This window comes from Parasteatoda tepidariorum, chromosome 9, assembly GCF_043381705.1.
Source record: "Parasteatoda tepidariorum isolate YZ-2023 chromosome 9, CAS_Ptep_4.0, whole genome shotgun sequence".
Classification (NCBI taxonomy): Eukaryota; Metazoa; Arthropoda; class Arachnida; order Araneae; family Theridiidae; genus Parasteatoda; species Parasteatoda tepidariorum.
The window spans coordinates 31,713,277-31,740,796 of record NC_092212.1 but is presented as its reverse complement, the minus strand read 5'-3'; the positions used below and the strand labels follow the sequence as shown (position 1 = coordinate 31,740,796).

Below are 27,520 nucleotides of genomic sequence, written 5' to 3'. Positions count from 1 at the left end.
ATTTTTTTTTTTAAATTTTAATTTTATTTTACTTTGCATGTCTTTTTTCTCTTCATTTTCATGCATTGTCATCCAATTCTGAACTGTGTGCTAAATTTGAAGTTTGTAGCTAGTCGGGAAGTTAGTTTAAAATCGATTACAAAATTCCACCCGGACAGACATACACGAAGGCAAGTTTATATAAACGTGGTAAAAAGAAGAGATTTAATTATTTATTCAAAGAAAAAAAAATGAAACTCTCACCATTAATTTACAGTCTAACTGGTTATCAGTGTAAAAATTTTAAACTTTCTGCATATTAATTGTTGTTATTGTACTAATTTCACAATAATCACAATTTCTTTAAGTTAAATGTGAGAATAAAGTTCAAAGGATTAAATAATCTCAAACATAAGAAATGTCAGGGTGCTTCTCTGAAAGACGTGCAGCTCTACATGATCATTAAACATCAAGTCAGTCTACACCATAAAACTTCGACCTCCATAGCGGCCCACCTCAATGATGTATTGGATAGTACTTTTTCCTTGTTTTTCTCCAAGTCGTGAACACGTATTGTATAATAGATCTAGACTAAATCGAGACTAATCGAGCTGTAGAACATAAGCCTATAGCGCCTGTATTAAATGTTGCTGTTGGTGCACCAGTTCAGGTGGGCTCTCTTCCGATCTGGAGCATCAGGATGACACCTAGATTATCTCTGAGGTATAAGGATGGGATCTTACCTTTGTAATAATGTTCAAAGAGACTGTCGGATCCCATTTCTTATTCATGAATGGCAACACACATCCACTGAGGGATGGGCTGATCGAGAAACACTGAAGCTCAAGATATTCAGAGTCCTTTGTGGCTAACCCGATTTACAGATATAAATCTCCTCGAGTATGTCAGAGGTGTTCTTTGCTGAGCAATTGTTGTTCACTGCCCCCTTCCAGAAACCTTTCTATGGCTAAAAGAAACTTATTTCAAAAGTTGACTTTAGTGTCCCAAAATACTTTTTAATCTTGTACGCAGCAGGAGAGTTCATTGGAAGATCTGCATGCCGAAGGTCCACGAAGTATACCCAGCATTTGACCCTCCAGAAGTGCAATTTCGCTGCATCGTTTTTGGGCTTAGGATATAAGTGTACTTTCATATAAATTGATTTTTTAATGTGAATCCATGTTAACAATTTTAATTAGACATCCCGTTTTATTTGTCAGATTAATTTGTATGAACATTTGCAAAAATATATAAACAATCATTAAAATAAAGAGTAAACGTCATAAAAAAAACTTTCTTTTACATTGAAATTTTTTACTACAACTTTATTTACCCCTTTACTACTTCGGGACGGGAGATTCATAAAAGCATTTGCATACCTGCCAACTTTTCAGCCTTTCGAGGATAATTTTTCCCAGTGGTAGTAATTTGGAATTTAAGTTGCATTTTTAAGCAGGATGTACGCTGCATTTTTAAACAGCTTTTGCAGACCACCATGACACTGTTAAATATTGTATATATACTTAATTTTTTTAAAAATAGTTGTGGTTAAAAAGATTATAAATTAAGTTTATAAATGGAAGGAATATATAGAAAGCATACATTTTACTACCACTTTAAATAAAGAAATAAAATTTTACGCCAAAGGCGTAAAAGTTAGCAGGTATGCATTTGTACAACATCATCAGAATCAGGATGAAAAAAATAAAAAACGATAGTTTAAATGTGAGCATAGCTAATTTGGTAGATTCATTTTGCTTTCACATTAATCAATGTTGACCCAATCACGTATTTAAGCAAGGAAAATTGAGGAAGAACCCGGCCAACTAGACCACCTTAGTACTTATGTGATGTTTTGCTGACTCATTGGGTGACATAAAAATGAATCAGTTAGTTAAATTAGTGGTAACACAAACAAAAATCATGGAAGGTGAATAAAAATAAATAGATTAGATTACAAACAATGCCGTGCAGTACGGGGGACCTAAGTACTTAGGTAAGTATTGACTTGATGTATGGGGATTCAAGGTACTTGCCACATTAACGGGACCTCACTTCTTCACCTTTGTTGTGTCCTCTGGCGACTGAGATTAACTGACGTTAGTTTAAGCAAGAATTGGTCAAAGTGTAAATATAGTTTGTCTAAAGTAAGAACTCCCCTAGCCCTTCGTCTAGACCTGTGGAGTTGACTATGATAAGAAGGTAATACTATTTCAAGTAGGGGGTGCGGGGTCACTGTTTAGGACAGACTTTGGCTCGGGTCAGCTACAGAAAGTGAATCTTTTTCTTCAGTCTATAGTGTTAGCCCTAGAGAGAAGAGAAGCTACTCTTCCTGAAATGTGCTATTCTTGTTTCCACAGCAGCAGACGGCGTCAGACTTTGTGACGAGGGGAGTTCTCACCGTAGACAAACATCATACTTTTTTATTTTAAACTAAATAGTGGTATATGTGGATTCAAAGTACTTGCTCCAGGCAGCGGGTACCTCACTTGATTCATCTTTGTCGCGTCCTTGGGCAACTGGACTGAGACTGACTGGCTTTAGTTTAAGCAAGAATTGTTCAAGGTGCAAATACATACTTTTTATTTTAAACTAAACAGTGATGATATAAATAAATCAAACTATTATAATCCCACCCTCAAATAAATTTTATTTTATAGCCGTTTTCAAGCAGCCGACCCAATTTTGGGTTAGCTACTACTAATGTTCAACGCCGTCACCTGTAATTTTTAACTCAATCCAACAATAAGACAAGGGAACATCTGGATCAAGTATTAGGAGAAATTTGCCTTCATGGAGTTCCTTTTAATGGAACTAACCCACATTGGCGTTGCATGGCGATGGTAACCACGAAAACATACCATGTCAGCAAGGGGATTCAAACCCATGATCTGTCTACACTGAGGATATCTTTACGTTAGGTCATTGATTGGTGTGAGCCGGTTGCAGAATTCGTATCGACTAGCAATCGCTAAGATTCGAACCCAGTTCACCTCATTGGAAGGCGAACGCTCTATCCCCTTAGTCACCATGGCTCCCACAAATAAATTGTTAAAGAATTAATTTGATTTCTAGTCTTATCTTTTTACCCAGATTATGATAAAAATTTCATGCTGGCATGTATGTGTGACAGTAGGCGCGAAATGGCTAAAGTTAAGTGCACGTGATTAGCTGTAAGAATAAATAATACAAAAATATTTAAACTACAGATATTAAATGTATTTGATTTAACTAAAATTTGTTATATTCTGTTTCTTTCAACCCCTCCCTCTCCTTGACTCCCTTCCAATAGTGGTATAATTTGAGAACATTCTTAATTTTAATGTAAATTCAATGGGAGAACTTAACGGAAACCAATTTAAATTTGATTTTCTTAAAGTTGAAAAGATTTAATTTTTGTAGATAATCTACTATTATAGTTAAATACTGAGAGCTCTCAAGACTTCAAATAATTTTTAAAACAAGAAGAAGAAAAAACGAATTTTCTTGGGGAAAAACGAAAATAATCAGAGGGCTTAGGATTTTTAGGAAAGCTGCATTTTTTTGGATGGCAGAGTAGCTGACATAGTGTTTTTTTTATTCGATGTTTAAGAGACAATTCTCGAACTAATTATCGAATATAAAAATGTATTATTCAATTGTACTCCCATGACATTTTCATAAATATCTTCATAATTTCATTTTTCTAAATGCTATAGTTTACGTTCAACAAAAAAAAATGGACAAAAAGTTGAATATTCAAAACAATGGCGAAGGGTGCCTACAATTTTTCAATATAATGAGATAAATATGACTAATGCTGTAGCAAGTTAAACTGTTTGACTATAAATTAATCTTGATGAAAAAAAAGCACTTAAAATTTATTAATGTTGAATTTATAATAAAAAAGAAAGTTTAACTTCTGTTCCAACTATGCAAACTTTCTTTCATATGTGGAGTAAATTAACATAACATGGTAATTTAATATAATTAATAGAATAAACACTTTGTTAATCTCTTATTTCTATTATTGTTAATACTCTTTTGTTATAATGAACAAAGTCTTTAAATCACTTGAAAGTCAGTGTGGCACATGAGAAATTGAGTACCAACTTGTCCTTTTATCAACTAAAAATTATTAATTTTAATTTCAGATCTACATATTTTAAGTAAAAGGAGTTTGTGAATAAGATGTTTGGTATTGTCAAATATTTTGTAAATTGTATTTTATTTTAAGCTATTCTTTTTATAAGAAAAGAAATCATCTACAAAAACTTACACACATGTGAATGAGGGCGAAATCTTTTTCAAATAATTTTTTCAAGAGCATTAACTGTGTTTCACACTCCTAAGGAATTTTAAACTGATTAAGATTGATGAGTTAAATACAGAAAATTGCTCTTAAAATTAAACACATTTATAAAATTTTCTCAGTGGATTTTTGTGTTTCAATTTTAATATAGATATCCTAAATAATAAATAAATAAATGAAGAAAGAAAAAAAAGCTGCGTGCCCTTTCAAAAATTTATTTCACTTTACGCTTACGTAGGGGTAGATTCGTTAGTTTCTGTCTTGAGTTTCAAATTCAGTGAAGTTTTTTAAGTTTCATAAGTACTATATGGAACTCAAAACTGTATTAAACATGATTCTCCAAGTAAGCATTTTCGGAATTTTGAAAAACATATTTGTCATTCCAAATGCGGAAAGTATAATGAAAGGGGAAAACTTCGTAATACATTCCTATACATCTACGAAATAGAGACATGGAACCGGTGTTATCAGTAGATGACGTAATCAAGCGCTGTGATCGCAGTTTGTTTCCCATAATGTAAGCAAAAAGCTATAAGCTTATGAAAAAAGAATTAGCCGTAACCGACACTTGCTCTTGCGCGCACGCTTGTTTACCAATTGAAATTTTTTTTAAATCGGCTTAATAATATTTTTCATGAATTAAAAAATGCACTGTGAAGAAAATATGACTAATCGAAGCAGCGAATTTTGGGGTATGGAATAATCAATATAAATTGTATTTTTTGAAAGAATTATTTCTCTAATTGGTATTTTTAATTAAAATCTTATAACGAATCATTTCGTTTTGTATCTTTATGAATAAGTTTTCTTTTAGAAAGATTTTAATATCCAGTACAGTTTAGGATTTGTAAATTAAATAAAATTATAGGTTTGTATTTGTCAGGTTAGTTGATTCTGACTTCACATTTCTTTTTCACTTTCAAAAAGTGATATTATCTATGTATGATATAAACGATTTTTCTATGCGATTATTGCATTGCTTTACGACGGAGATCTGTAATTAATCATCAAAATAATGCCAGCTGTTTAATGTTTCAAATTTGCTTTGCTTCACAATGCAATATAAGATGTTTAAAAGTTATATTTCGCTAACTAGTAGACACTAGAATGTGTATGTTTTCTTAAACATGTATGCTATAATAATTTATTCTAATATACAGATTTTAGTATAATGATCGATTTATAATAATTTAAAGAAATTTCCAGTTGTAATGTTTTTGAATCATCACCTGTACAATGGTTAAGTACCATTATAAAACAGAACAGGTGTCTTAAGATATAGTTTTAATGATCCTACCTATGTCTCATTTTCTTTTCTTGGCAAAGGGTTGGGGCCAAGGGCTCTATGATGGAAGGTTGCTGTAACCTCCCAAAGATTTTCACTAATTGGCAAAATTTGCTTGACCATTCGGCATATTTGTGAAAATTCATTTTCACACATTTTAGTTTTGCTGAAAGTGTAATAAGAAGAATTCTTTTTGAAATGTTTACTAAGTCTAATCGGTGTAAGTCAACCGAGGCATCACTAACAGCTGGTTAAATATCCGGTTGAATCGATTCTAACAATTATGTTTGTTAAGCTTTTAAAAGAAAAATATAAATATATGTAGAATTTCTATAATATATTCACAATTTGTATTTAATAAGTTTAATTTACCATATATTAAAACTTTGTTACTTAAAGTCATTAATTTCTTTCTCGTGTGTATTTTCATTCTCCGTATTAAATGAACTTAGATAATATGACAGGTGGTAATAAAAATTTGCCTAAAATGATCATTACTACAACTGCATTTCGAAAACAATATTTATTTATTGTAGATCAGATATAATCTGTTATAACCAGGGTTGGGGTTTCAGACACCCTGAAGTGGTTTTGGATAGGACACGTGGTGTCTTAAACTGTGTAAAACTGTCCAGAACCTTGAACTTTGGTAAAAGGTAAAAATTCTATAGGTTTAACCATTGTACACATAATANATTTCTTAAGATATTTAATTATAGCTAAAATTACATTAAATACATTTTTTTTTCAGCAATCAGAAAAGAAGCATAATAAATAAAATCTGTGCAAATTAATCTGTGCATATTGTAGCATTTGAATAGATGTTGAACTAAGGTACAAGAAAAAAATATCACTTTAAAATGTTTGCGTCCTTAAAAATACATCAGATGACTGCTGGGCCTTAATTTTAAATGCATTGAAATTAAAAATTAAAATCTTTAAAGTAAAAAGGAATATTTTTTTAAAAAAAAATACTCAATTTGTTTAAAAATTAACCTTTTATTTTTCACAATATTTTTTTTTTTTTAAATTTTATAATAGGATGATAAAAAAGACATCTATTTTTTAAAAAAAAAATGTTTTTAAATATAAATATATTAGTTTAAATTGAAAATACAAATAAACTGAAAAATGTATTAACAGTTTTGAAGGGCATAACATCAGTTTCAGTTACTGGCACTGGTGATGTATCACCACTATGCTAAAAGAATTGAACATGAATGAAATAACAGTATTTTTGAATATTACTATAGGTAAATAAACCTGTTTATGACTAGCCAAGCACTTAGTCCCTAATAGCTAAACCTGTATGGCAAGGTCCCACGTCAGTTATGTACTGTTGAGTGAGAGGACCAATTGAACTTGATTACTGATTAATCTTTCTTTGTTTAATGTTTAAATTGAAGAGTCAAACAATATTAATAAAACATTATACTTTAAAAAACAAATATTCTGTAGTAGATTTAATTATCAATATGTTATTAGTTCTATGTTTANCTTCAGTTATGTACTGTTGAATAAGAGGACCAATTGAACTTGATTACTGATTAATCTTCCTTTGTTTAATGTTTAAATTGAAGAGTCAAACAATATTTATGAAACATTATACTTTAAAAAACAAATATTCTGTAGCAGATTTAATTATCAATATGTTATTAGTTCTATGTTTATTTTACCTCTTAAATATTGTTCAGATAAAATTGTGATATAATTTGAGTAAAAGGGTTTTGGACAGGACGGTTTAAACCGTGGATTAATCCATTCTGTCCTAAACCTTGCCAACCCTGGTTATAACAGCTTTGTTTAATGACTAGACTACATACTAGTCTTAATAACTCTCCGTCCAATCATATTTCAATTGATGTCTAAAGTCTAAACAAATAATGTTGTATCTTGAGCACATTTCCTATTTTTATTTCAGGAATATGCTGCGAAGGTGGAAAGAAATATTCGCAAGTTGTTCGGCAGAAATTTCATATGACTATGGCTGCTCTTGATCCAACAGGTACAACTGTAAATTTTTTTTTTTCGTCTTTGTTAAATTCTTATAGATATTACTGAGCTGAAACATTTGTGTCTACTTAATATCCCCTTTGAATGTCTCTAATTAATATTCTGTTTCCAACTGAATTATAATTTCTAAGTTTCCAACTGCATTTAACAGTAATATGTATAACAAACCTGCGTGAATGCTAAAATGAGAAATCACTCTGTGTAACATAACATTTGCCAAAAGGTTAATAGCAAAGTATTTAATGCTGAAATTAAGTTTTTCACTTTAATTGCTACTAATTAAAATTGCCAATTTTGATTCTTTTCGACTTCGGCGTCTCATGAAAATTCAGCTACTTATGGAGTAATTTTTCATGTTTTCAATAAGTACTTATTAACCTTTTTCTTCTTTGCAATTTAGTATGCCAAACAAGTAAATTTTGTAAAAATTCCCTGGTGCAGCTGGTTTCACTAAAGAAAATTTCAAAACCAAAGTAATTAGTTTGTTATGCAAGTTAGCAATTAAGTTTTATCTTAATCTGTGTTCTGGGACAACAGTGACAAAATTAATATTGAATGCTCTAGAATGTTATAAAATTAAAATATATCTTATGGAAAAAGTTTAGACTAAATTCTAGAGGGGGATTCATGATTTGCTATGTTAAGATTGTATCGTGAAGAGACAAAAAAGTAGGTAATAAGATAAAGGGTATCTAATTGAAGAGGAAAACGATGTTTACTTTGACAGGATGAGTCCATATAAAAAGTTCTAATTTAAGTACAAATTTTAAGTGTAGTACAGTGCTATTAGTACTGTGTCATAAAATACCAAAATAATGTCCTTTTATTTATCTCATAATATAAGTTGTTTTAGCCAAGACAACATAAATAGTAAAACAAAAATTAATTTAATTCCTGAAACAAAAATTTATAAATCTTGTATTTTGTCACAGTTAGTGCATGCATTTAATGTAATGAAACATATGCAAATATCTTTTAAACTAAATACAAAGCAGTGTCATTTTGTACTTTCAGTTTCAATATATAATGTTAACCATACTTTATTCATTTAATTGATAATGTGATGATTAAGATTATGTTTTATTTTCTACATCACAAAATGTGTGGCGAGACCGCTTTAAAAATTGCTTGAATGAACGCTGGTTTTGCTTCCACTATTTTATGGCGCTAGCAAATTTTGGTACTGATTTTCATGCAATGTTGACCACTTTGATCAGTCTACGTCGTGACTAGGGTTGTGTCTCGGCCGATCGATCTTCGTTCTAATCTATAAAGTGCTTGACTTCAAACAGGGTTCGTACAGGCTCTTTATACTCCTTGGAAATAAAAAAAGTCTCCAAGGAGTACTTGGAACTACTTAGATTTCCAAATTAGAATCCTTAAAAACTCCTTAGATTAATTTTTTTCTGAAAAAATTTTTTCCGATCAACATTGGGGATTTGCAAACCTCTCATGAAGAAGAAGGGTTGGCAAGTTTTTGACACATGATAGTTTTTACCGTCATGTCAAAAACCCATAGTTTTGGTAAAACTGTATTTTTATTTGAGTTTAACTGCTTATAATTTAAAATTAATTCATTTTTTTGCAATAAAATTAGAAAAAAAGTTGTTAAAAAATATTTAAGAACAGATTCTTGCATTTTCTCAACATGAATATATCAAAACATACTATTTGAAGTAAAATATTAGGATACTAAAAAAAAATTTCAACATTTCCAAGCATCATTTTGTTTGGCATATTGCATCAATGAAGAATGTCAAGTTATTCCTGACTTAGAGTTTGTTAGNAACAGATTCTTGCATTTTCCCAACATGAATACATCAAAACATACTATTTGAAGTAAAATATTAGGATACTAAAAAAAAAAATTCAACATTTCCAAGCATCTTTTTGTTTGGCATATTACATCAATGAAGAATGTCAAGATTGATTACTTTCATTCTTAAAATTTTGCTATGAGAAACACATGTACACATAAAAAGAAAGCCTCGTAAAATAAACTTTTCTTATAAATTTTGCTTTCAATATTTTACACAGAAATGATACATGAAGAAGCCTGGGAAATCCTTTTAGAGTTTCAATATTTCTGTATGAATGTATATCCTTCTATAAGATTGCATGTATATAGTTGCAAAATCAATAGCAATCATTTACAACATTCATTTATAAAGGCAATTATGTGAAAATAATATATTGTCCGCTATATGCCATAAATTAAAGAAAACAGTAGGTTTTTGACGGTTTTTACCACTGTCGTGTCAAAAACCAGTTTTTGACGGCAAAAACCCAACCCTGTGACAAAGTCTACTTATATAAGGTAATAAATAAATCTGACTGAAGTACTCAACTAGTTTGATATAAGTAAGGTGATATTACTACTACTCTTGCCGATCTAGTTAATATTTTCAGTTTTTTAACAATATGAATACTTTTTTATATAATATAAAGTCATTGTGGATAATGTTATGTTTCATATATGATATCATTTGAACTTGTGAATGATATCATCTGAACATGACAAGTTCCGAAAACAAATTTTTCAACTTGAAAATCTGTAATGCAAAAAAATATATTTTCTGTACAAAATTCTTAAAAACTTATTTTTTTCTTTGTCATATTTTATAAAAGATCTCAAAGCAAAAAAAAAAAAATTAGAGGAGATATTTTTATTTTGGTTGTTAAAAAGTGTTTTGTAAATGCTTCCGAAATAGGACTTTTAATAACCTTTAGTAAATATATGCATTTTTGGAATCATTCGCTGTCCAATCCAAGCAATAGTTATGTTATATACTGTTTTGTCTTTTTTTTTGTTTTATTTTTCAAGGTATAATAATATCTGTCGAAGCCTCTAATCTATTTGTTTCTTACAATTTGTGTTATTTTTTAATACTTAAGCGTGATTTTTGTTTTATAGTTGTACCTACAAGCCCTGTTGTTTCTCTGATGGTTGATCGTGGGGGCTGTGAGTATCTACTCTGCAGTCTAAAGCCTGGTACTCTTTTACAAGTCAATCTTAATTTATATTTTGACAAGGGAGAAAAAGTAACTTTTTCATTGATAGGCAAAGGTAAGTTAAAAATAAGTTTTCCTTTTCTTTTTTTTAAAGAAAGGATAAAAAATTGTTAAATTTTGTTATTATTATGTCATTTTTCACAGAAAAAATTTAAAATTATGGTGATAACAATTAAATAAAATTATGTATGGTAAATCTTATATAATAATAAGAAAAATTTTGAACTGGACATTTTAAAATTGGTAATTAGTACCTAAGACAATGTTGAGAAAAACCTTAAACAAATAGAGAACCAGATGTATAGCTGCCATTTTTTACAAGTTTTTTTTCTGGATTATTAAGTTTAAATTCAAAGTAGTAAAAAAAAAAAATATTACTACAGTAGGGAAGCGATTATCCGGAACGATCGGGACCATCGATATTCCGGATACCTGATTTTTTCCGGTTTTCTGAATTGCTACAAAAAGCCGGGTTTTTTTTATAGTTAAACCCAACTAAAAAAAAAAATTGGAAATAATCTTAAAAAGAAGAAAAAACGATGAAGTAATACACTAATGATTATTTCCAAAATGATGGTAAGGTAAACATCTTTCAAAAAAGGACATAAAATCTTATGAGGAAAAAAAAAAAATTTTTTTTTTTTTTAAAAAATGACGGGAAAACTAATTGAATTTCGTTCCGGTTTTCTGATTTCCGGATAACGGGTTCTGTACTGTATTTCTTTTCATATCTTTAATTTATAAATTTCGTTTATATGTAGCCATCTGTCACTGCCAACTAAGTGATTTTGAACGCCTTCACATATAAATGAATGTATAATTATTTTGTGTTTAGATCTGGCAAAATGAATTAATCTTTCTGATAGAATCATATTTTAAGTATTATCACACTTTCACTTGATAGATTCCTTTTCAGAGGCTAAAAGTTGGCAAGTATGCTAGAAGAAGAAAGGTCTTTACCTGTAACAGGCTTAAGAAATGTTAAGAATTAAACCTATTGCTTGATTGGTTATTACACTGCAGTTGGAAACATTTTAGGTTTCCATCACACTTCTTGCAATACTATGACATGGGATAGATTTTTCTTTTCTTTAACTTTTGCTCAAGCAAAATAATTGCTCTTAAAAGCATTTCCCAATATGAAATGCTATTGCTTTAATTAGCAAACAAATCTGTTAGCCTTACATAATTTACTAAAGTTTAATAATTTTTCTAGTCAAGCCTGCTTCTATAGGTAATGCTTGAGTCGAAGTCCTGCTATAACACAAAAACATCCTATATCTTAATATATTACCAAAATAGTCCTATAAATCCTATTTTTTCCTACAGAGTAATGTCATGCAAAATTTACAAATTTTTCATTCCATAATATGTAAAGAATCTACAGTCTAAATTGTCTTTCATAAGACAGCTTGCAAATATGTTGCTGCCTCAAGTAATAATTTCAAGATTCTCTTGATGGAGTTTCAGATGAGTAGAATTTCTATTTTCGAATGAAAAGGTAATCGGGATCATCTCCGCTACAGACATCTATCTGTGTTTGTTAAAGTCTGTCTCACATTTTTTTTTTTCGTGTACAGGCATCATTTAAAAGATCAAGAATGGTTACAGTTGTTTGTATTGCTCAAGAAATAATTATATTTTATCAGAATGAATATGTCAGTTATAAAGCCCAAAAGACTTCCAGGAGTGATTGTATCATGTCATCTTTGGTGTCTATAAACTAGGATTTAGGCTCGTGGTTTTTTCTACAAACTTTGCGAAATTCTGCATGTCTCAAGACTATTGGTTCGCCGACTTCTGTTATAGAAAGCAATGACATTTTTATAGAGTTCTGCAATTTAAATTTTTAATCCTCTTAATGACATACTTACATGCATTATCCATTTTAAATACTATTAAGAACTCTGTCAGGAACTGCTCATATCGCTTTTCATAATCAAGCAATTTTAATATAAATCATCAATTTTCGTATTTGCTTGATTTAACAGTTACACTTTGTGATTGGTATTCACGCGTTTTTAAAATCTAATATTGCAATTCGTGTTCATGCATTTTTAAAATCAAACATTGCAATTTGTATTCACACGAATCATTTGTATTATCATGTATTCATTCAAATTTTAAATTTAATGTTGCTATTTGTATTTTCAGGTTTTTGAAATCTTATTTCATATTCACACAATTTTAAAACCCATTGCTGTGATTCTCGTAAAAACTAAGTTTTTTTCTTGAATTAGTTCCAATTACTACACTTCCTAGAGAAAAATTCAATTTCCCTTATGCTTTATTATTATTCAGATAAAACCTTTACAAATAATTGTGTCTGTCTATTAATAAAGTAATTGGACGATTCCAGCATTTATGAGTCAAATTTGCTGTTTTTAAAAAGCAAAAAAGTTGTTCAAATCCACTAATTTTTGTGAAAATAAAACATGGCATCATTTACACTTACTCCAAGTTTTAGTAACTTTTATTAGTTTAGAATTTTTTTTAAAATTTAAAACTTGATGTTACACACAATATGCTAGATCAATCCTCTGCAAATCAGCCACTTTTTAATTTTGAGAAAAATAATAATATTTAGTTTCTTAATATTTATGTAGATGTAAATGACATCTAACTTATTTACACAAAAACTATTAGGACTGATATCTTTTTTAAATTTTTATAGTCTGAAATACATTATTTGTAAATGATAAAATTGCCCATTAATATCTGTTGCTGTAAAAAGAGGGTAAAATAAAAGATAGATTTATTTGCATACAATGATTGTGTTCCTTTGTAATTACATTTCTTCATTCCTAACCTCATTAACTTACATTCCTTAAAAAAAAAAAGTTTGTATTTTTTGAATGCTTAATCAACTATTTATATGAGAACTAATTGTTAAATTCTGTTTCAGGCAAAATTCATTTGAGTGGCTATCATATTTATGAGAAAAATGATTCAGTTCCTGTTGCAAGCAAAGAAAAAGGTGCATTTTTATTGTTTGGTTTAAGTTTGAAAATTTTTTGCTTTATTTTTTTTATGTTTTATTTATATGTTTAATTAAAATAAAAAGTCAAAGTAAATTTCACAGGCGTAACTCTTCCAGGAGCTCACAGATATCTTATATTATTTTTTTTAATTATATAAGTATTTAATAAATATATATTATATAATTTAGTTACAAATATATTATACAATTTAAATCCACATATGTTTAATTATTTTTTTTTATTATTTAGTTACGGTTTTTTTATGTGATAGAAATATCAAAAAAATTGCTATAATTCATTCTAAATCAGTGTTTAAATCTCAAATTTGCATCATGCACTGTGAATCATGTTAGTTTGCAACAAGGATGAGCAATCTATGGCCCACTAGCCAGAACTGTACCCACACCTGCCAAGTCTCTAGTTTTTTAACGAAGACTACTGTATTATAAGGCTATCTCCCGTTTACCCACATATTCATTCTATTTTAAAAAAACTTTTTTTTAGTAATAAAATACCCTCTAATCGTAAAAATATTTCTCTATTCCTCATCAAATGGCAATGTGGCCAATTCTGCAGATCTTGCTACCCCGCTTAGACAAAACCGGATGTAGTGAAAATGCTGCTGTGAGTCGTTTATTCTGTGAATTTATTTTTCTCCGATAACAAACACCTTATTTACTTGCGAGAGCCTGGTAGTAACTTCCTTTTTGCATTGTATTTTTATCAATCATCAAAAGAAAAGTGTATTTCTGTTTTCAGAATCATTCATTTTAAATGTCAATTGGGCAACTAGAAAATGAACTGTATAAAAACAGTTCAAAAATATTGCAGATGTTGTGTTAGAAATCCCATGCAATCCGCATGGCAATGCAGAGTGCGAAAAAATTTTCTCTAAAGTAAACAAAATTTTACCAAATTTCGCTCATCACTTTCTGATGAAAAGTAATTTCTCTGGTAACTGTTATGGACAGAACTTTGATAAACCTTTCCTATGCAAAGCCAAATCAGCTACTTACATTCGATTTATGAATATGTAAAGTGAAGTTGATTACTTAATTATGCAAACTATTTTGATGTTGAATGTTTATGGTTTAGTTTAAAAAAATCTTCTTTAGACTAAGATTTATATTCATATTTTTTACTCTGTTAAATGTAACTGCTTACTTTATTTCCAATTTTGCGTTTCTCTTTTTTTACTTACATTTTCATGCATGATGTATCAAAACTGTACACATAACCCAAGAAATATCACTTGTAAAATCTATGTTATTTTTTCTCTCTAATGTTGTAGAATTTATGATTTGGACCTTTAACAGTTTTAAATTTAAATATTAATAAAAAGAAAATTTTAAGTTTCAACAAAAATACCACTGTATTAGAAAATTATTACTTATTTTTAAACTTTTCATGCTACTGTTTTAATTAAATTTTTTTTAGCACATGTTTGAACATTGCTGTAACAATTTCATTTTTCTTTCAAGTTTTATTTATGACAATGAATTTAATACTTGTATGCAAATGTAACTTTTTACAGATTGCTCCATGCATACATGTTATTTTTAGTTAAAATCTGAATACACCTTACATTTTCATTGTTACTTTACAGTTTTATCTTACTCATGCTGACCCCCAACATAACATTTTTTAGTTTTTGTGGCTTGCTATCAAAAAAAGGTTTTTCATCCACAGGTCTTCAAAATAATTCTTTCAGATGCATATTAATGAATGTAACTATGAGTAATCTGTTCATCAATAAAATTATTATTATAAAAAGCTCCAAGTATTATTAGCTCTTACATGCCTTTTATTTTATAACCAATAATTTTAACTCTATTAGAATTTCACTTTATTTATCCGAATGTTTATATGATATTAATGTTTTGTGTGTATAATGATCCATATAGATCAAACTGTATCTCCTAAAAAAATTCTTGATGGAAAAGCAAAGAAATCAAAGGACGATGACTCTGATGAAGATTCTTCTGAAGAGGAAGATGTTTCTGAGGAGGAAGATATTTCTGACGATTCAGATGAGAAAACTGAAGATAATAAAAAAGGTCTCAACTCTTTAATTTTTTTTATTCGAATTATAACACTTCTACGATTTTATTTATTTTACAAGAGATTTATATAAACTAATTTTTTGTTTTTATTTATTTATTTAGATTCCAAAAGACTCCTGTCTTATAAACGTTCATGGTCAGCTTTGACCAAAGGTGGAAAAAGTGATGAAGAAAACTCCGACAGTGAAGATAGTGATAAAGATAATGATGGTTAATAGTTTCTTTAATTAATTTTCTTTAATTTAAAAGTTTAAAGAATTTAAAACTTTTTTTTAAATCTAAATATATTTTTATATCCTAATGTTTTTAAAATTTCAATTTTATGATGATGTCTTTTTACTTTTTCTAAGACAAGGGCAAAAGTTTTCATTTTTTTGACAGTTTTGCTTCTTTTAAAAAGAAAGAAAGAAAAAACTATAGAGAAGTGAATGAAAATATAGAAAGAATTTTAAAAAAGTATTTTACTATCTAAAATTATGTTTGTAATTTGAACTTTAACTTCTCATTTATCATTATATTTCACTATGAATGTCACTATTTGATTGAACTGTATGAATAACTTGAGAATTTACTTTTATCATTTATTTGTTGGGTATTTACCTTTAATAAAATATTTACGAACAATCTTTGCTTTATAATAAAAATCTTAAAAGGAAAAATTTTTAATTAAGAAAGGTCTATTGCTATAATTTTGTTTTTAAAGCAATTATCATAAAACTTTGGTATATTAATTTTTTCCATATATTTTTGACCGAACTTTAGTTAAGTATAAAGTTTGGCTTTTATTTTCTTTCTTTCTTTATTTTTATTTATTTATTTTTTTTTTTTTCAAAATTTCATCCCTGTAATTTTTATATGTCATCGATGTATGATTTGCTTCTTACTTAAGTTTTTTAGTCTTTAGTTAGTTTAGTTTAACTAAGTTTTTATGGATTAAAGGAAATCAGGTGATACCTGAAGCAGTTGAGCTGCTTCAAGTGTCACCTGATTTCTTTTAATCCATTAAGTTTAAAAATGTAAAAATGAAGTCTAAAAAACTGTGCATTAAAAATTATTAACATTGCAACATAATAAAGTTAGGAGGAACAAAAACATTCTCTGAAACAATAATTATTGAGGTAGATTAGAGCAAATGAAAGGTTAAAATCATGAAATAACTAGTTTGTCTTGTGAGATTGTAATGACTATCTTGAAACTTTAACAATCTTAATTGTTTAAGAAGTAAACCTTGCAAATTATTTAGAGCGGATTTTAAAATGGAAAATAATTTGCCAAACATTACTTTTTTATGGTAGATTTGGATTTTTGGTCCTCAAAATACGAAGGAATAGTCACAATCTTGAAAATATCTCAATTTAGTCAGACAAGAAAAGTAAAATTGGAGTCTCATAATGTTAATTTCACTATGTCTTTAACATGGTGCGTAATTTTTTCACAAGTTCTTATCTTCGATTTTTATAAGCCCTTAAAGGTGCTTTTTTCATTGGGTGTTTTTAAACAGTGCTTAATTTTCCCGTTTGGAAAATGAGATTTTTTTCTCTACCATGTCGATTTTCGCCTCGTATAATGCAAAAGCGTGCTTTTCACTTATTGAAAAGTTTCTTTTTTGTTAAGATTCTTTAAGAAACTAAAATCTTCACTTTATAAAATTTAACTGAATATTAATATTTTTTTATAATTATTTGATAATTTATGATTTAAATATCATCTATGTTAATGCTCATTTATTCCTTCATTTGTGTCAATGTTTTTAGATTTTTCTAAAAAAACGGATAAAGAGTTTCAAAACAAGAAAAGGCCAAAGAATGAAAGCTCTGAAGCCATCTTAGACAATAAGTTGAAAAAAGTTACTAAACAAAATGGTAAATCAGAACTTGCTTGCTAATTGTTCAATTAGATCATTGCTGTAAAATATTTAATGTCCAGATACGATTTATTAATTATTTGATTTTTTCTAATTTTCATTGTAGAATATATAATTTTATAAAGTTTGTCTCTTTTTTTTTNATAAATTTCTTTTCTTTTTTTTTTTTTTTTTTTTTTAAGATCTTCTTAATTCCTCAATTGGAAGAACGCCTATGCCACAAAAAGCTCCTAAAGACAGTAAGGCAAACTCATCAAAAGCTGTGACTCCCAAAAAAGTAGATTTTGTGGACATTGAAACTTCAGATTCTGATAATGGTGAGTTGAATAGTGCTTAATGAATTGATTAAAAATGATGGTGAAAATCTATAAACTCTTACATTACAATTTTACATTACGGAAATTATATTTTTTGTTTAATTTCATATGATGTCGAGTCGTATTTAATTTATCATAATGTGTTTGCACATACTTCTCCTTAATCTTGTACAAAATGTATATTAAGTTCACTAATAATACCAAATTTATTATTTTTAGCAATTTTTAGGTGCTAAATTTAAAAAAAAAAAAGAATGAAAGAAGGAAATTAAAACCACAAACAAATATCAATCTGATTTTTTATTTTTTGCATTTCACCCAGTATATCATACATTATTGGACTTCTAAAACTTCACCTTATTTTATGTACACTACTAAACCAAAGTATTGGCATTCAGTGTTAACAACAGCCCATAGAGGGCCAAGGCTTACTGTGGCCAACTTCTCGGGCTCTGGAGTGCAAGAGCATATATTCTGGTTGGATGGTCAACGGAACGCAGAACCCAAGAATGTGAAGCACTACCATTCAGCCACCTGGTGTCTATTTTATGTACAGTGCGCAAAATAAAAATGAACTGTCCTGAATAACTTTTGATTTAATAACTGGATCTTCACATTCTGAGACTCAATCTTATTAGTTTGATGGGGTGACTTCAAATGTGCTAATTAATTAGTGTACATGTAAACAAACTTTCTCTGAATAAGCATACCTTTTTTCAACAGAATTGTATTTCTGACCAAAATATAGGAGGTAGCCACAATCTGGGAAAAATGGTTCCAATAGGTTAATCAGGAGAGCAATCCTAAGTTAGGACCACTTAATGTTCATTTTACTTCTTGTGTATTTCGCCATAACTCAAGAATTTTTAACCGAATTGAGACATTTTTGCACACTATTATAAAATTTGTTTATACTAAGCTTATCCCATAGAAAATATAACTTTTAGTGGATATTTATTATTTTATTTAATAATAGTTGAAATAAATTGGAATTGTAAAATATCCAAATTTTTAAATCATTTTAAGGAATGCAATTTCAATTGCAAAATACAAAATTTGAGCAAAATGGATTGAATACTCTCTGAGAAATCCTATTATAGAAAAGTTGTATTTTTAAAATTTGATTTTTTTTAGGAACTAATTTGACCGATTTCAATCAAATTTTGTATTTAGCCATATAAAATTGCACTCTTTAAACAGATGTAAACATTTTTATACCTTATGGTTAAAAAAATTTCAGCTATTATTAAATGAAATAATAAAAAATGATGCAAAATATACTGTTTTGACCATGAAACAGGCTTACCATTTCATTAATTTTTCTCAAAATAATTTTCTCAGTATACTAAATTTTATTTTGTAACCGTCGTTGATCAGCCGACCCAATTTTTAGGTTTATGACTACTAATGTTCAACTACGTAGACCTATAATTTTGAGCCCAATCCGGAATACAAGGGAACTCCTGGATCAAGTATTAGGAAACATTTGCCTTCGTGAAGGACTTTTTGATGGGACTAACAACTAACCCGCATTTGCGTTGCATGGAGAGGAAGACCACGAGAACCTCCCGTGGTTAGCCTTGCGGCAAGGGGAATCTAACGCATGATCCATCTACCGCTGATGATATTTCACGTCAGCACTGTGGTCGGTGCAAGCCGAGTGCAGAATTCGTATCGACCAGACATCGCTGGGATTCGAACCCTGATATCTTAAATTATTGGTTTTCCTCTTATTTTGTTAAAGAAAGATAATCGCCTCTAAAATCAGTACTTATGTCCAACCTCCTTTCCACTTTAGCATCTTTGTTTACTTTGCACAAATAATTTGTTAGTTATAATATCTATTTTGTAATAAAAGGAGCGAAATTACTGTTTATAAAACTGTTCTTGAGTAACATACGTATCTTATTTATAAAGAAATTTAAAAAAATCTTTTTTCAAATTTAATGTTTATTTAATAGAGAACTAGTTTATTGGATTAATTTTAATAAACTTTTTACGAACGATAAATTTTATAAAAATAATTTCAAATTTTGTTATGAATTTTTTGTTAAGCTTATTAAACAAATGTTCTTCGAAAACTATAACTACCCGTTGCACCAGTGGGGTTCATTAATTTCTTTTGGATTTTAAAAAGAGGTTTACACGGAAAAAAAAGGTAAAATATAATGGAAAATAATTATCATTAATAATTCCATAGAAAAAGCTTCATTAAGTCTTTTATGCTTTGCTTGTTGCATATTAGTTCATTTAAAAAAGTCTTTTAATTTTTATACACAACTTAAAAAAAAACTATATTGATAAAAACTCAAATTTAAATGTACATTTGAAATTCTGTATGCTATCATCAAAAAATATAAAAATTTTATCAATCAACATTATATTGTTTCAGAGGAAAATGCCTCACCATTAAATGCAACTCCTATTAAAGCAGTTGAGCCAACTACTCCAAGCTCAGAACATAAAAAGAAAAAAAAGAAGAAGAAAAGTAAAGCTGCTCCAGAAGTTAGCAACGTCACTGTATGCATTTATTTTTTCTTTATTCAAGGCTTTCAAACTTGTATCACTCTAACAAAAAAAATTAGTTATGTGTATGAAGTTTCTTTAGCTTCATTTTTTTCCCTTTTGTTTTGAAACAACCATATTTATAACTCCCAAGAATATATTTTAACTATCTAAAATGAGTTAAATAACTATTACTATTTCATAACTGCAACTCTTCCATTTCATTTGGAACTCTCAAATTCTGTTGCTTCCTCCTAATCTGAATATGATTATCCTGGATTCTGCACAAAAATCTGGAAATTCCCTTTAAAATAAAATAAACAAAAGTTTCAAACAAAACAAAAGTTTTTGAGGGGAATTATAATTATGAGAGAGAATTACAATTATAATTATTTGAGGGGAATTAGAAATTATAAATTTTATAATAAACCTTATTTAGTCTCTATTTTAAAGGAATTCATATTGTTAGCGTGTAATGCTCATCAAAGCTACAAAAACTATTAAAAAAATTTGAAGTAAACCATTGAAATGAAAGAAAGGGATAAAGATTTTAAAAAAAAAAATATTGAAATTGAATCAACTGATAAATCAAAGCAATTTTTAAATAATCGACCCCGAACTAAAGCAGTTGATTCCATTGTTTATTTCCCATTTAAAAAAATTAATAAATAATTATAATCATTTAAAGTCACATTGGAAAATTATTCTGTGGTTAGTAATTTACTTAATTTTTATCTGCCTCTTTATATTTTTATGAAAATTTGAAACACTTATTCACAAAAGCATGGTTTTTGGCATCAATTATCAAGTTTTTACCTATCTCTAGTAGTTGCAAATCAGTGTTCATGCATTGCTTTTATTAGATATAAAAAGTTTCATGCTAATTATACAATTTTATTTCCGAACTCTGGGCTAAATAAAACAGATACTTCTGTTCAATTTTTATTTTACGACCACTGGAGAAAATCGTCCTCAGTGAAACTAAAAGCTGGGTGACTATATAGATATTTTTCTTGTGAAAAAAAAACAACTTTTGAAAAAATTGGCCCCTTTTTTCTAAAGAAAAATCTCTTCTTTTTTACTTTTGGCAAAATGTTTGAATCTCAAGTCCCTTTGTTTAAAATTCAAAGCTACTAAGCACCTTGCTTTTATTCAAAACAAAAATGCGAACTTGAACCAGTCCTGCTTCAGCTGAATCAATGCCAGTCCGAAATGAGGAGGGAAAAGAAACTTTATCCAGATTAAACTGAGCGTGTTCTAAAATGAAACCCTGGTTTGGGAAAAGATTCTGCTGTAGTGTTAAATTTCTTGATTTTTCCTTGGCAAAACATTAGAAATGGAAGTTTAAAGCATAGTCACAATATATGTGCAATTATTATCCATGCGTGGATTGTTATTTTTGTTTTTCATCAAATGAATATAAGTGTGTGTTCTTCTCTCTGCTTAAAGAAAAAAAAATGAATAAGCCTGAAAAATACCTCCCACAATTTAAAGATGTGTTACAATTCAACAAAACTTAAATTTGCATAAAAAGCTCCCTTATATTATTAAATCTAGAAAAGGCTAAATATTCATTGCATGCTTATTGTATTAAAATAAATGTTTCTTAGCTATAATTTTATATTGTAAAGATTTCAGTATAAGTTATCTTAGATTAAGTTTTTAATAGTGTCTTTGGTAATTTTTAATACATAAACATATTTTTAGATTTTTGTCCATTTTTATTTTTTGTATTTTCTTAGTTTAAAAAATCCCTATTCAATTTTTAAATAATTCCTATATCTTTAATTTTTTTCGTAAATAGCGTTTCCTCCCTTTATAAAAAGAAAAAAAGGGTCCCTAGTTTTGATTTTGTGGTATTGACAACTAAACAATTCACAGTTATAATTTCAGAAAATGTAATAAGTATAATATTTTATTCACACTCATTTAATATCAATCATAAATGGAAAATATTGCAATCAATTAATATTTTTTAGAGTTATTAAGTTTTAAACTTCTAAGAGCAATCCTTTCTCAAAACTAATATCTCATAAATATAGAGTTAGCCAATTTTTGTCTGAATGTGATTTATTGAGAAAATTTATTTAAATGGACCACATCTTCTAGAAAAGTTACCTTAGTTTTTAACTAAAATTATTTTTCTTAAAACAGGACCTTGATAAGAAATCTGGGATCGACTCCTTTATGAAGTTGCAATCTACTACTTTCTATATTTATATTCTTTCTTAGCAACTTGCAAGTTCTTGTTTGGGCAATGTTCGTTATCACTTTTTATTATAATAGAGACTAGTTATAAATTATATAATTAATAAGCAAATTTAGATTTTTTTTTTATGACATATAATTTAAATGTGTGATATTCTTCAGAATGAAAGTCCCGCAAAGCCTAAAGGACTTGCATCAGCCTCTTTTAGTCAGAAATTACCTGGAGGACTTGAATATGAAGATATTAGGGTTGGAAATGGACCTATTGCAAAAAAAGGAAGATTAGTAAGTTCCTAATTTACCAAATTATATTGTATTAGAATAACAACAATATTGCTTTTATAGATCCTTTTCAATAACTAGCATTTTAAGTCTCTTTTTGTGTAATTGTGCATTAATATCTCAAAATGGCTGAAAAATTGGCATCACTATGCCATTTAAGTATTTTTCATTCTGATTGGGTCACAACTTCAGGGTTGCCACTCTACATGGAGAACAGGGAAAACCTGGAAAATACAGGGAATTTAAAAATCACCTAAAATAACAGGGAAAATGCAGGGAGTTTTGATTTTTTCCTTGCAAACTGGGAAAATACAGGGAATTTTGTTTCTTATTTTTGTCTTTTAAAAAATGGTACCCACTCAAAGCGTAATCTATGGGATATTTAGCCATGATATTTCAGCTATACTAAACTATTTCACTTACTATAACATTATTTAAATATGTTCAGCTGTTTTCCCACCAATTAAAACTAATAAATATAGTTAGCCCTATATAGCTCGCAAAAGAGAACAGTAATTGTTGTTTCCTTTTAATATATTCTGTATAATAGTACAGGGAAAACACAGGGAATTTTTTTTCCAGATTTGAGTGGCAACCCTGAACTTTCAATATTTCAGTTTTTTTTTTTTAATTCAATATTGTTGCATTTACAATTTTAGTTATTATAATTGTATAGATTGAACTGTGTATAAAGTAAAATTTGAGTTATTATTTTCTTATTTTTAAGCCAATTATTATTATGCTTTGTTCTCAAGTCTTGATTGGACTAAGATTCTTCCTTAAGTCTGTATTAGTTAATGTTTATGTTAATTGGGAAAAACAAATTTATTATAAAATTATTAGATCTGCTATTTCTGACATCAAAGTTAATCATTTTACTATCAAAATCACTTTGTTCTGGGTGTATAAAAAATATGTAGATATATCTACATTTAAATACATATCTACCTCTAAAAACTAATAAAAAAATTTAAAGAAACTTTAAACTTTTAACAGGTATCATTAAATATTTTGTCATACCAGAATTTCTACTGCAGTAGACATGACAGCTTTTTTTGTCGTGGAATGTAATGATATTATGAATGATGTCTGTATAGTAGTAATATCTATAGTGTCTTGAGGTGTAATGATATTACTTTTAGCTGCAAAAAGTCCTCATTGTATAACAAGTTCAGCAAAAGTTTATTCCCAAGTTAACAGGTTAAAATGAGTTAAGAAACTGGCAAAATGATAATAACACCTCTTAAACTAAAAATGTTGCATTTGAATTAGATTTCGTAGTTAGCTAATTTTTTCTTTTGTTTTATAAAATCTTATAATGTATAAGCATTGATATTATAATTATTTTATTTATCAGGTTCATGTATATTACACTGGCATGTTACAAGACAATAAGGTTTTTGACTCCAGAGAAATAGGAAATAAACCTTTTAGTTTCAGGCTTGGTTCTAATCAAGTGATAAAAGGCTGGGATATGGCTGTCGAAGGTAAGAAATACTTAACCCATTTAAACAGTTAATTTTCTTTTGTCTTGTGCTTACTTTTTTTTCTTTCTTTTTTGTTACGGGTGTTTTTCTTAAAGTGAAAATAAAATTATTATTAAGTCCAATAATTCAAATAGTTTCCATCTCTTGGTTAATAGTTTCTTTTTATAAAATTAGTTCTTCTTTGAACATTATCATTTGTCGCCATTGTCAGCAACGTCCATATCTTGGGTACTTTTCCATAAGTGCCATCTGCATTCGACACCATGTAGATGTGTATACTGGGAGAGATATTAATCATAAAATCTTTAAATATCATATACACTTATGAATTTCGGCAAATATTTAAGGAAAACTTGAGGTGCCAAATCTTATGATGTATCCATGCTTATTATGGTTTCCAAGAATTTTTATATTTAACTGTTTTTTATGTTTAACTGTTTTTTTTTTAAGTAAGTTTTTCTCCCTTGACTGCCAAGAGTTGTAAAATTTTGTTGTTTACAGATAATCTACCATATTTTTTTTTTCTTTTTAAACAATTCTAATATATATATATATATATAATAAGTAAATGGATTTGTTAGAAGCAAAATAATAAAAAGCAAAGAATCCTCATCTTTTTCCTATCCAACAAGCTATTTTTAGCGTATGAGGTCAAGGGTGAAAGAAGCCATTTTTGTGTTTCGAAAGAACAAATGTATTTTCCTTTGATTGTATTATACATTTTTTTTACCCTTTTTTTCACATGAATAAATATTAAAAATAATATTCTAAAAATGATTTCAATTTTTAATTTAACAAAAAGTAGAATATTGATTCTTTGCAATAAATTTAATTTTATCATTTTATAATAAAGCATAAAAAATTTCAGTGTTGTATTTTTTTTAATTCCTACTTAATCATTACTTTTTTTTAATTTAATAATAATTCTATTAATATTATACCTTTATAAAATTGGTCGTAGAACATGAAAATTTATAAATCTGGAAAAATCAAGATTGCCTTGTTATAATTTTGAAAAATAAATATTGTTAACGATAGTGACACAGGTAAATGTTTCGTAATAAATTTTATGTTAAGATAAAAAGACAACTTAAAAATTTTAAATAAAATTTTATGCCACAGGTTACAAAAGTCAGGGAATCAGTTTTTATTTATTTATTTTTCTGAGCGTATGTGGCTATTCTGACCAAGTAATGTGAACACCTTAAAATTGTGTTTACTTGAAATTCGTAAATGCTGGTTATTTGTGTGTTATTGTATGTCTGATAGCTAGTTTAGAAAATTGACGCCTCTGCGAGACTCAGTTTTGACACTGAAGTTAATGTGAACTCAAATAATCTCATATGAACTATTCATTAAAAAAATTCAATTAGAGTTATCAGTGCTTATAGTAAATACAACACATATAGCGTTAGAATTTTTTTTTTTTTTTTTAAATTTATGAAAATTTATTTAGTGAATGTAATTTAAAAATTTAGAACGCATATGTTTGAAGAATTATATTTTGTAGTTAATGTTTTATCTTTTTATTAAAGGTATGAAAGTTGGTGGTAAACGAAGAATGAAAATTCCTCCAAAGTTAGGGTTAGTATTCTTCTTTATTTTCAAAATAATTCACTTCTTAATCTATTTCTATTATTAGTATTATAACCTAATCAAAGAATGAAACTGATTTACACTAATTCTGAAAAAGAGAAAATAAGAAAATAAATTTAGAATGATAAGTCAAAATGGAAAAGCGCTAATAGCAATTAAAACCAAATTTGTCTTTCTTTAATAATTTAGAGAGTTAGAAACACAAATCAAGCAAAAAACAAAGACTATTTAAAGATATGTAAGTTAGCAAAACAGCTCTTCATAAGGGGACACACTGTCTGCCAACTACAGAAACCTTTCTGTCATCATCAGTGTTAATACCAAAAACTGACTGTGCCCCTAGACCCCATACTGGATAAACTAAATAAGAAAAAGCAATTAAAAAATTGAAATGTAAATGCAATGAAAAATTGTACAGAGTAAGACTTGATAATGAAACGCCCACTTATAAGAAAAATAAATCAAGATAAACAGTTAGAATAACCAAAATAAAATATAAATTGCCGAATCTTTGAAAAAATCTTTCGAAATGTATCGAGTGCTGACACCTTTCGAAAATTTTGAAAAATAAAGCAAAAACACATTCACTGGGTAAAAATTCCAAAAACATTGTGCCATCTATATGCTTCATCAACAAATAATCCTAAATTTCACCACATAGGCCTATTTATGTGGGCATCAATATTAGCCGAATTATTTGAACGTCTTTAAAATACTTTGAATTAAAAAGTTAATGAAAAGGAAAATTATTATTCTTTAATGTAATTTTAAAATTCCGAATATCTGAAAGAAAATCTGTCATATTATTACAAATAAAAACTGAACTCTAAACCCCGGACCGAGGATCGAACCAGGGACCTGTGGCACGACAGCGCTGCCGCTCAGCCACCGGGCGTCTATTACAAATAAATTTTAACCTAATAATTTAACCTATCAAAGTATTCTTAAAAATTTTTAAAAATGAATTGGAATCAACTGGGTGAGTAGCGTTCTTAAAAAGTGCGTAAAGGTGCTTCTTTTTGATTGAAAGGTAAAAATATTTATTAATGACTTTTAAATTAAAAAAACTGATGCTCTTTGGCTGTTGAATATTTGGTATTTGGCTGATTTTTTGGTCGAATCAGCCAAATCATTAATCATTACATCCCTGCTATATGTCCTTTTATGATGCATGTCTTAATATGTTACATTTCTAATAGGTATGCAAACGCAAGAACGGGACCCATTCCACCAAATAGCACACTCTATTTTACTGTGGAGCTGAAAGCTGTCTCTTAGAAGTTATCAATGCTTTTAGTTCTTGTAAATAAACATTGTTGTCTTTATTGTGCTTTATTTATTTTTTCTTCTTCTGTGTTTTGATTGAAAATGAATAATTTTGTTATGTAGCTAAAAAATAAGGTTGATCATTTTGGATTTTCTACCTACTTAAAAAATAAAGAGCATTTAACAAAAATAAACTGATAGCTGACAATAGAAAACAACCATGTGATTCCACCAATTTCAATATATATACATATATTTTAGAATTTTGTAAAAAATGAAGCAATAAAAAAATTAGTACCACTTTAACTCAGACTGAAAACAAAACAGAAAATTTTATCTATCTGGAAAAATCAACCTTTAATTCCAAAATA

The 27,520-nt window shown here is 28.3% G+C and overlaps 1 protein-coding gene across 1 annotated transcript; it reads left to right on the top strand.

The window, feature by feature from the left end:
* The first annotated feature begins 4,805 nt into the window (after positions 1-4,805).
* LOC107446721 (46 kDa FK506-binding nuclear protein) lies at positions 4,806-27,208 on the top strand. Its single transcript, XM_043048089.2, has 13 exons — positions 4,806-4,962; positions 7,477-7,560; positions 10,483-10,635; positions 13,486-13,557; positions 15,466-15,618; positions 15,727-15,834; positions 17,379-17,486; positions 17,671-17,805; positions 20,198-20,325; positions 22,681-22,803; positions 24,158-24,287; positions 25,823-25,871; positions 27,083-27,208. The coding sequence occupies exons 1-13, from the start codon at positions 4,917-4,919 to the stop codon at positions 27,159-27,161; spliced, it is 1,368 nt and encodes a 455-aa protein (XP_042904023.1). The 5' UTR covers positions 4,806-4,916; the 3' UTR covers positions 27,162-27,208.
* Positions 27,209-27,520: the final 312 nt, after the last annotated feature.

Excerpts from the sequence above, each read along its gene's own strand:
- LOC107446721 (XM_043048089.2), top strand. The coding sequence starts at position 4,917 with ATGCACTGTGAAGAAAATATGACTAATCGAAGCAGCGAATTTTGGG. Across the intron at positions 7,561-10,482 it reads GGCTGCTCTTGATCCAACAG|TTGTACCTACAAGCCCTGTT; the intron begins GTACAACTGTAA and ends TTTGTTTTATAG. Across the intron at positions 20,326-22,680 it reads CAGAAGTTAGCAACGTCACT|AATGAAAGTCCCGCAAAGCC; the intron begins GTATGCATTTAT and ends GATATTCTTCAG.